The sequence below is a fragment of the Perna viridis genome, chromosome 13 (genome assembly GCF_037379345.1).
Source record: "Perna viridis isolate PV_CMFRI_1.1 ecotype Kerala chromosome 13, ASM3737934v1, whole genome shotgun sequence".
Lineage (NCBI taxonomy): Eukaryota > Metazoa > Mollusca > Bivalvia > Mytilida > Mytilidae > Perna > Perna viridis.
In genome coordinates this window covers 5,685,012-5,696,797 of record NC_142457.1, presented here as the reverse complement: position 1 = coordinate 5,696,797, position 11,786 = coordinate 5,685,012, and the positions used below count along the sequence as shown (strand labels likewise).

General features: G+C 31.0%; 1 protein-coding gene across 1 annotated transcript in view; it reads left to right on the top strand.

The window, feature by feature from the left end:
• LOC148599364 (epidermal growth factor receptor-like) overlaps positions 1 to 6,680 on the top strand; it is a gene marked incomplete in the record, with an annotated part of 178,995 nt that extends 172,315 nt beyond the window's left edge. Inside the window, 3 exon segments of the mRNA XM_088557629.1 lie at positions 133 to 328; positions 3,278 to 3,466; positions 5,099 to 6,680. Of these exon segments, the coding sequence (XP_088413755.1) occupies positions 133 to 328; positions 3,278 to 3,466; positions 5,099 to 5,331 (618 nt within the window).
• Positions 6,681 to 11,786: the final 5,106 nt, after the last annotated feature.

Sequence of the window (11,786 nt, the reverse complement as noted above, 5' to 3'; positions counted from 1 at the left end):
ATTTTATCAGTCAAACAGCATTGTTGTATTCCCCCTCAACTTTGCAAGTGCCGGAATATAGTGATAGGGGTGTCTAAACTTCCTTCTATTATGTGGGGCAACATTGTTTTAAGTTGTATTTTCAAATTGTAGGTACCATTGCTTACACCATTGGACAGAACCAAAGTGTTTGACTTTAAAGAACAACAAGGTCCACCTTACAGAGAAAAACGTTATGCTCATCTTGATTCAGCCTTAAATGCCAGACAGCAGAGAGAAATGTCTCCACGAGGTCGAGGGGACAGCATAAATTCAAGATACAGTTCTGATCCTGTTCAAGTTTTACATGGTAGGGAGGTCTGTTAAAGTATAGTAAAACATTTGTTTTGGACTGAAGAATTTGATTGGTTTAGACAAGTGGTTGGTTTACTTAGGCTTAACATACATTTGAACTGAAGTGAGGGGATTAAGGGGGGGAGAGATTCAGAGAGATTCTTTTATTTTCTAAACACCATTACAGTACAGAGAAGACAATACAGTTAATACATAAATATTCAGCGCATGACAATTGTGGAAACTATAATAAGATAACAGAAAAAAAAGATTAAGTAAATAACATTTTAACACATTTTGACAAATTTCAGATAGTGGCATTGTAGAGGACTAACCTTGAGAAACATTTTTAAAATCAATGTCGATGAGTTTAACAAATTTACATAGGTTTCGTAATTCATGCTTGTTTTTTGTCTGAAACAGATCTTTAAATTTCAGAACATTCACTCGCTCTAAATATCTTTTGTTTAAAAATTGCTTCCTCGTGTCCGAAAAATGGAGACATTGGAAAATGACATGGAACTCATCTCCATGTTCTCCATTATTACATAAGGTACATAAACTTGAGTTATTAAAGTTTTGCCAAGTTGCTGTTTCGCTTGGTAGTCTATGGTTGCCTACTCTGAATCTACAAAGAGTAATAGCATCCTTTTCGTGTAAAATATCTAAATAGTTTTCGAATTCAAATTTTTCTTTAACCAAATTATAACAAAAGCATTTATGCAAGTTTTCTACGTCGGATCTCCATGTTTGTTGAAACTGGTCTTTTAATCGCAGACTAATAGATTTTGTAAACCACTCTGAATGAAAACCTCCCACAAACTGAATGTGCCAAATGTTCCCAAACCCACAATTATCTAGAGTGTTTTTAATCATGTTAACCCATGGAGATTCAAATATGTTTTGAATATATAGTTCATACATATATCTATAAAGTACATTTGAAAGTTTACTGGATTTGCCATTTACAAGTCTAGACCAATATCCCATCATACGAGACTTAATTTGAACAGCTAAAGGGTAAGCACCGAGCTCCCCATATATCATAACATTTGGCGTGCTCCTCTTTAAGTTAAGCAATAGCTTACAGAATTTCAAATGAACCCTCTCAATAATGTCTAAGTTAGTATGGCCCTATATCTCGCAACCATATAAAAGAATAGGTTTTACTATCTTGTCAAATAAGTCATATTGGTCTCGTATTGACAGGTTATGTAGTCTACCCTTCTTAAGAACATCATACATAGCTATGGTAGCCTTTTTAACATTCATCTTTTTCGCTGATGTTAAACTGCCTGATCTTGAAAATAATTGACCGAGGTATGAAAATTCTTGAACAATTTCAATCGCATTACCATTATATGAAAAATGTGTATTTCTAGGTATGCAACATGAAGAAAAAATGACTACTTTTGTTTTATTAGTATTAACATACAGTTTCCATTGAGTGCAATATTCATAAAATTTATCAATTTGAAACTGTAAATCTTCTTTTGTCTCTGCTAATAACACTGTGTCATCAGCATATAAAAGTAAAAATAGTTTGATAAATATGTTGAGTTGATCACCTATCTCATCAGATAGGCTGTTCAACCCCCTAACATCAGTCTCTACGAAGAATTGTTCTAAATCATTTAAAAATAAGGCAAATAAGAAAGGAGATAAATTTTCTCCCTGTCTAACACCAATATTACATTCAAAGTATTCAGACATACTACCATTGTATAAAATTCTCGACTTAATACTACTAAGGAGGTAGACCTAGGGTAAGGGACACAACTCTTACAAATCATTGGAACGTTTGTATTCAGCATTTTACATCAATCTCATGTGAGCATCAAATTAACTTGGACTGATTTCTTTCTGTTTCAAATGAAAGCTTGATAGGCTTTGGTGAAATTTAACATGATACAAACATATCACTGATTTTAAGAGTTAAGTTCCTTACCCTAGGTCTACCTCCTTAAAAAGTGTCTGGCATAGATATGTTTTCAGTTTTTTTAGGGTTTGGTTTAGACAATTAATCATTTTAATTGTACTTTTATTGTAATCTTTAAGTGTTAGTCTCTGTAAGAATAGGGCAGTGGGTAAAACATGGAAAAAAAACACCATTTTCTAAGTTTATTTTGACTCTTTGCACCATCAGAATCATGGAAGAGAACAAGATTTTCCATATCATTTTGGTAAATTGAGTTATAATTTCATTGAAATGAACTGTAATTGTGCATTTCAAGGGCATATAATTCTGTCAAAAATCTTATTTTTCTAACATTCAGTTGGAAACATTTTCTGAGTAATTCTAGTGATGCAAAGATAAAACATTGGTCTTTTCAAGTAAGCATCCTGGAGTGAAATTATATTGTCAGATCGGTGGGTTTTTGACATGCATATTTCTGATTTTTCCTATTTTGCCTGAATGTTACAAAAACTTACACTTAAAAGCAAATTCATGTACAAATATTTTCAAGCAATAATTCTAGCCAGAAAATTAATTTTTAAACAAATATACTATTGCACATTGCATAATTTTTTTTTACATAATTTTAGTCAAAGAAAAAAATTGTGGAAATGACATTCTTAATATTTATAGTCATGTTCATTTAAATATGACAGACAAAGTATACATTTTCAGTGAACTAGCTGATGTATATCCTTAACATTGTATTGTGGGAGACAGCTGATGCATTTATTTAGGAATTGTTTTTAATCTTTAACCAAGTTATGCAAGCAAAACTTGGTCAAAGATTGAAAAAAATCCTTTTATTTAATCTCTAATCAATTCCATTCAAAAACAAAATTTGTCCTTTCATCAAAGCTCTATTTAGTTTAGAATTATTTTTATTGCAGATCAGTCGACACATATGACGTCACAGTACCAAGTTAGTTTATGGAAAATAACATATCTTGCTTAGAAAAGAAATTAACAATCAAATTAAATTTATTACTACATAACTTTTAATTCCAGATGATACTGCAATGATTCCACAAAGAAAAAGTCCGAACAGAAATGAGTCAATCGGTAGTTATCAACCACAACCTCAATACAAAAGTGTCAATGGTAAAATACAGATCCCTGTTGACGAGGACGACTACTTACAGCCTCAGTCCAGTAACAAACAGCGTAAATATATGGATCTTATTGATGGTGCACCAGGTAAGCATTTTGGAAGAGTTGTCTTTCTGAAGAATTAAGTAGCACTACAGCTAAGAATCATGCAAACTGTGATTCATGGGTAAAAAGCCTACACATTTTTATGTTTGATATTTTGTTTGAAGTGGCATAGAGAACAGAAATTATCATTCAGTTTTTCATATAACCTGTGTTCTTAGGAGATAAAAATTGTATAGAATGCCTTTTTTGGGGTGTCACATTTTTCAGATTTTGCATGATTTTTAGGCAGGCAGCTACCTATAAAAAAAACATTATAATTGTACTTTGTATATGTATTAGCAGTAATATAAGCTTAACTGATGTAATAAGTTGTAATACAGCGTTACACCCAAGGATCTAGAAACGGTAAAAAATGCCGGTCGTTGACCGACAAATTTTGCAAATGACCGACGACCATTCTCCAATATCAGACATAAAAAAATTGCCAACCTTTATAAATTATAGTCTGCGTGGTTTGGTTACTATATAAAGATCCTGTCTCCTAATTGTATATTGGAAATTATATGACAGGTGTACGTCAATATTAATTAGCTGATGTGCAGCCACCTGTGACTGCAATTTTACCTGTAACTGATTAGTTGATTGCGTAATTAAATTAGCGCTACACATGCAGCACCATTGCATATACGAATTAATTGATGTGACTCGGAGAATTTTTATACATTCATTACTTGATTTAAATAAGAAAAAGATAGACAAATCCATCATTTTGCTGCCAATCTTTCAGTGGTAATGAAAGCACATGGTCTGAAACTACAATCAGTCATAGTTTGTAATTATTAATTCATTGATTGAATATTTTTAATACAGAAGTCAATAACCTATTCAACTCTATATACAAAATGTATTCAAGATTTTATTTTTAAAATAATCAAAAATTTTTTTATCACTCGGAAGTTTTCGGCCGATGTGATGAAACAGTCCGAGAGACACGATGTTTTGTTTAAATGTCAGAATGTCCACGTGTGGTTGAAACCGAACTCATTGACTTGTCCAGATATTTTGTAAAAGACGAGAGTACATGTTGGAATAACACAAATTCAAATATTTATCTTTAAATAAGTACAAAAAAGGGTTCTCGAACTAGGCAGGTAAAAGACTGACACAAACGTCTGCTGAAATTTGATAAAATGTCCGACATGGACTGTCAAAATTTCTGGACCCTTGGTTACACCTCAAGCAGTGTATGTTTTTTTATTGATAAAGTATATGCCCTAGTTTCCTTAAAGAAAAATTAAGGTAGCTGAACAAAGATATATGAAAAATTATACAAAAGAAATTTATTTCTTGAACACTAACACAGAATATGCCCTCCTTGTAAAGTTTCCAACTATCATACTGTATAGAGGAAAATTGTTGTGTGGTTGGAATTTTCGCTATATTCGTGAGGTTTGTGAATTCTTGAAAATTAAAGCTTGTCGAATTATAGTCTAGATTTTTTTTTCATATAATTTCCTTTCCATTAAATCTGAAGAAGAGAAAATAAAGACTGCAAACATTTAATATTATTCAGAGAGTAAATTATAAAAATTGTCCTCTATACAGTTTGTTGAATTGAATTAATGCTGCAATTTTGTAATTTTTCTTCATTTTTTTCTCTCTTTACATTTTTAGATTATATAAATGAAAAGTCTGTGTTTGATGATGAGGATGACTCACAGTATATGAAACCAGACCCTGTCATACAATTTCACAATCCTGAATACTTTGATGGACCGCCTCAATCTAAACATAATGCTCAAATCCTATACAAACCTAGATCAGACTACTATAATGACTTACAAAAAGATGGGCAGGAACTGAAACCTTTAATGATACAAGAGGATCACATGGATTCAGCTATATAGCGATAGACCCTGCCCTAAAACAGAGTTGTCTCCCCTCAATAGAGATTTATTTCCTAGGCAGCACAGAACTATAAAATGTGATGGAGATAATTTGTCTTTCACATAAATCGAGACCATGAACTAGTTGAATAGTTCTATATGTAGGATGCACATCTAATAGATGGAAAACAGTCAAATGCCAAGGTATTCTTTGTGAAAAAGAATGAACTAACTTCATACAGACATGTATATCACAAATAGTGTCATATGGTTAATGAGGTCAGCATGTTCGAAGAACCATCATAGCCATATGACATCTTTCATGATTAGTTATGCGTCAGGAAATGATAGTTTTAGTGAAAGGGGAGATAAGTCTGCTGAACAAAACAGCCAATACTGCCAAATTTTCATTTAACTGTTACAAATTTGTAGTGATTATGAACTTGGTTGTGTTATGTTCACCCACTATAACATAAAAGCCAAGGCCAAAGACAAGATTGGAGCTAGTTTCCTGAAAACATATCTGACTCGATATAATTGAGTGAAATGCATTTCAAATGACTCACAAAAAAAGAGCAACTGTGCATTTAACAGACTGAGCTGTTAACTTCATCTATATTAAGCATTGTACTGTGAGGAAATTAGTTATAAAGTTTTGAAGTCTTCAAAACTGGAAGAAGTGGTGCATTTACCTATATTAAGATGGGATTTATTGGGTCATATGACCATGCATGGACGGTTGGAAAACAAGCCTTGAGACTATAGTTGACAGTGTTAATGGTGAATGTCTATTTAATAAATCTGCATGCAATATAGCTATACTTATTGTTGTTGCTTGTATGTTTACAAATCATGCAAGATATATTTATAATTGAATCTGATATTTTCATTTATCATAAATATATAATGTTACAGCTGATGACAGTGGTGAAGTTTTCTTATGTATGCAAGTTCTATGGATTGATACTGACTTTTAGGTAAACATACCAGGTAACCTTGGGAACAGTTTGTGTGGGAGATTCTCCCCCATTGATACTCTCTCATGTGGGAGATCTTTGTGTAAAAGCAAAACTTTATGTAAAAATTCAATTATATAGTATTCTTAACAGAAAATCCATGTATTGTAAGTAATTTTAACCGAAAACCTCCTCCCATATTTTGCATTATAATGTGGTAGAATCTTAATTTTTAATTGATTTTGTTAGAGCCCCCTCCCCCTAATGTGGTAATAATACAGTAAAAGTTAGGTTAATCTTTAAACAAAAATTTTTGCTTTTAATTTTTTAAAGGAAATCAATACATTGAGATATATGCATACCAATATTACCTGAATTGATAAAATAAAGTTTGTTATTAAATATGTTACAAAATATTGTTTTTATTTCTCATATGATATTCCATATGTGGCTCAAAGAATATGAAATGCAAGTACATACAGAATATCATGTTAAATTGATATTATTCACCTGCTGAAAGTAATATATATTGACATGTCATAGTAACACATGTATACCTTGAATAAAATTTATTTTTTGCACTGTTCAGGAAGATAACTATTTCATGGGTGCACTGGCAAAAATAGTTCACTTGAAACTAAAAGAAACATCAAATTCATTTCTTATGATCTTTTTTTGAAATTTTAGCATTTGAAAACATTTTGTATGAACTTCAGCCGTGTGAAATTTTTCATGTGAAACTCCTAAAAACTTAATATGAACATTCTGATGTTCTGTTAAATGTGAAATTCATATGATTAAACTTCACATGAATGTGTGAATATTTTTAATGCTGAAATCTGATTGTTATTTCTATCAATGATAATGTGTTCAAAACCATGTGTTATGTATAGAGTTGATGTTTTTTATTTAATCTTGTTAATAAATTTTTAACTAGTTAACTACTGACCTGTTGGGAAGTACATGTATTTGACATTTTGTTCGTTGAGAGTTGGATGAAAATTGAGGGTAATTTCAATAGGAATTTCCTAGAATACTGGTCCCACCCCTCCCCAACTACCAGCATTTTTTACCTCAGCAACAACGTTGAATTTATTCCTCACCACCTAGACCTCAAAGCCAAAAGAACAAATGAAAAATGGCACTTTGGTCCTCCGAGGTAAACTTACCTAACTGAAACAATCTCTTATGATTGAATTTTTAATATCTATTTTTGAATCAGAATGTTTGCTAAAATTGTTTTAGACATAAACTCAACTTTTGATTGAAAATAATTTATTAATCCTGAGTACATGTATTTAATCCTATTTCTCTTGAATCTTATAGCAAATTTTCTTTTTTTTATAGATTCTTGGATCTTTTTAGATAAAGAAAAAGACAATTTTGAACATCATGATGGCTTTTTGTATACCTTTTATTGATTTCTCTATCAATTGAAGTTTTTACCTTATTGTAGGTCATTTGTAAAATGTTTTTTCATAGAAAAAAATAATATTAAGTTTGCTAAATATGATTTTTATGAAAAAAGGATACAAATACAGATAGATATATTGTAGTAAGATATTTTGTGGATTTATCATTTAAAAATATTGGGAAAAAAATAGCTTTTGTAAAATATTTTTATTAAAAAAAATAGTATTTCTTATTTTGATTTTTATAAAAAAAAAAGGCTGCAAATGATAAGGCATTTGATAGATATTTTGAAGGAAGATACTTTATGGATTTAATATGTAAAAATATTGGGGGAAATAGCTTTGTAAGGGGCTTTTATATCTGAAACTATGGTTTTTGCATGCATTTTTGAAGGTCAGTTTTACATTTGTGATATGAACAGTTTTAATACACCTCAATGAGAATACATGGCATGTTATTGTTTTTGTTATATGAAACTGCCTTTTCTTTCGGAGCTCAAAGTAAAACAAAATAGAAATAAGAGACACTCATTGGCAGATTTTAATCAACTTTTCAAAGAAAAAAATGTTTAAACCTTTGGGTACATGAGTAATTTCATTTCCTGTCCATTTTCAAAACTTTTGTTATTGAAAAATTTGTAAAATTTTGAAGATAACATCATTTTCATTGTAGAAACTCTTTTGCTTTGAACTCCATTAGAACGGACAGACAGACATGTTATATTTTGTGACCAATGTGCCTATGGATGAGGTTAGTTGTTACAATGTTGTGAAATCCATCAACAAATATACTGTTGTCTCTTAGTTATCATATGTAGCACCATTGCAACTGAAGATGAGCACTTCTAAATGTTTCATTGTCATTGGTAGTTTATAGTTGAGTATGCAGTCTATGGTAAGTTCAAATAAAAAAATTCTCTTAATTGTGAAAAAAATATTTGGTATATTTTTTGTTTTTCTGAAATAAAATAAGAAATACATAGGAAAAACAATTATTATATTTCCACAATTCTTGTAGATTGTATGATATTGCTCAGCTTGCTTATATTTTTACTTTCAAATAATTTTCTATTATATTTTTAATAGTTCATAATTTTTGTGGCGCTGTTTTCATGAATTCATTGCACCATTTTTATTCAGAAATCCATACTGACAAATTGTAGAATCATATAACATCTGTTGCTCTGCAATTATAATCACTGTACACAAAATTGCTTCAAATAGTTCAATTTTTAATGGGGGAAAATTGAAACTAAAGATTTGAAATCTTAAACTAATTCTGGAAAAAAATAACTTTGTAGTGACCTATTTTATCACCAATAAACAAATGTTTTAAATGGAAACTAAAATATTTGTCTTTTATTTGTACTGATTATACAACAGGTAGTTTTGACTGCTTTGAAATATGTTTATCTCATCCACATGGCCTCTGATTTTCATTGGATTCCAAATTTAGCATTAAGTTAATCAGAAGAAATTTACATGACATTATTCACATTATAATTTAATTCTGGAATCAGGATCTGAATAAAAAAAAATATTTACTTGGCCTTATCAGAGCAACTGTTCAAAAATTTTTAGCTTTTCAATTTGCTTTCAAGAAAGTCATACATGTATTTCTTGTTCAGAACAAATTGAATATGTTCCAGATGTAGGTATTTCAATTTATTTAAAAATGTTTTCATTCTTCATCTAGAATCTTAATAATCCAGATGAAATAATGTGTTTGTATTATGTAAAACAACTGTCAAATATCGGTGCCATTTTATCATATCTGTGTTCTTTTCTAGTCTTCCCAAATCATGTATATTTTGTAAATATTTGGTTACTTCCCCTGTTTGATTTGAGTTACTTCTCTTTGTTTGCACTGAGTTTGTTAGTAGTTTTCCAGTTGTGTTTAAACTTTTAAAGGTTTTGTAAATTGGTTTGATAACTTGCATGAAATTTTGGGGTTGCTTTTCAATAATATTTAAAATGATATTGTCCCCAAATCCTTTCTCAACTGTCTCTGGAAATTCCAAAAAATTCTCAATAGTTTTTATTTAAGACAGAGAAGATAGACTAAGACAACTTAAGAATTATAATAAGTTATTGTGGCAAACTTTAATAAAAACTGTTTTACCAAATTAAAGGATATACATGTAGTTTTGATAGAAATTTATTTTATGTGGATGAATAGGGATAAAAAGCTTCATTTTAATGAAGATATGATATGAAATAGCTCAGGGGTATTGTGTTTTAATATTACTAATAGTTGAAATGTATAGAATAAAAACATGAACCTTGTCAATCTATATAGATAAAACCTCATTTAAATTTGTAGAATTTTTAACCCATTCTTGATTGTTCAGTTGAGAGATTTTAACAACTGGTATATCTAATATCACATGATCAAGATTAGGTGCTCGAAGTTGATGTCTTGGTTCTCATTTTATTGACTTTAAAATCAACATGGGAGGGGCATTTCATTTTACCATTTTATTACCCCAAAAAGTGACGTGGCCGTTTTTTACATGGTTCATATTAAAAATAGATTTTTTGCATTTTAGTTTGATTGATATGGCACCTTCTTAAGAGATGAGAACTGAGTAATCAATTTTGTGAGGCCTTACAGGGGTACAATTTGGACTGAATGTGTGTGTGTGAAGTGTGCACATAAAGATGGTTTACTGCTGTCATGCTTATGTGATCTTATAAATGGCTGTTTGTGGTACCTCACTACCCTAATCCTTTAATGGGTTTATTTAACTAAATATGCTTGAAGCTGTGTAGTTTTAGCTGATGCACTCTTTTACAAGAGTTTTAAACCTTTTTTTTACATGAATATAACCATGCTTACTAATTATGCCTAATCAATCTGTTTTAACCCACCTGAAATCAGTTTACAGTGTTGCATTTTTCATAAATTTCTATGTTTTATCATGTTGTTATAGTGCTTTTAGTCTGATTATGTTAAATTCATGTTTATACAATTATTTTAAATGGATGTAAACACTTTATTAAATAATTATGAATAAAAACTAGAGTTTATTTTGTCCATTTATCTCTCTGTTTGGTCTTTTTACCTTTGAAGTATCAATGTCTTATGATTTCGTTACCTAGCTTGAGCTTTTTGTATTGCTATATGGTTAAACAATCCTAGTTTTGGTGATTTTATAATCCGATCTATCCAAAAGAACTTGAGATAAAGGATACTACAAACGCTGTGAAGTCTGCCTCATAACTTGACCTACACTTAGGGATCGATAGTGAAGGAAAACTATTGACCAAACTTTGCAACAAACGCAATGACTTTTCATTACGTATTGTCAACTTCCCTTAGCTTTCATCTGTGCCAACATCCTTCAGCACTTGCATATGGGTTTTTTTATATCATAACTCATACGTTATACCAGATTTGCCGTAACTACGTAGAGTTTTTGTACCCTGCCAGACTTCTAATTGTAGGCTTCTGGAACAGGATTATGTTGCTACAAGATTAAAGTCATCACTACAGAAGTTTTATGGTCGTCATCATGAACTTGTGAATCGTTACAGTTTATCTTTCTGCACCATGAGAACCGACTTGTTCAATGTGTCATAGTCTTCCTTTCCTCTTTCATCTACCCCGGACTTTACTTTTAATGAGCAACTCGGCGGGTGTTTATTGAAAAAGCAGAGGACGCCTACCCTCCAGTGCACCCAGTTATTATAGGAGACCGAGTTGCTCATTTACTTGAGTTGCTTTGTACGTATTATTTTGGTTACTTTATGTTCTTTATTGTGTGTTTTCCCTGTCTGATCTTTGTCGCTGGATTACATTATTTTGATTTCCTCTAAAATCAACAGTCTGCGGAGGTACTAGTCCCGGTTAGGAACAATGTCTAGTTATGTTAAGTTTTCTGATAAGGCAATTGTGCATCACTTTTTCAGATGCATTCGCATCACTACATCATAACTTTGTATTTGTTTTACGCATATGTTCCCCAAGCCAAATTCTAGAGACTTAACAATTTACGATTTCTTGAGTTTTCACATCATTTTAATACGAACCACTTGCGCTTGACCAATATTAATCATATGTACGTGCATTACTTTTCATATCTCATACTCCCCATTTAGTCCAGTC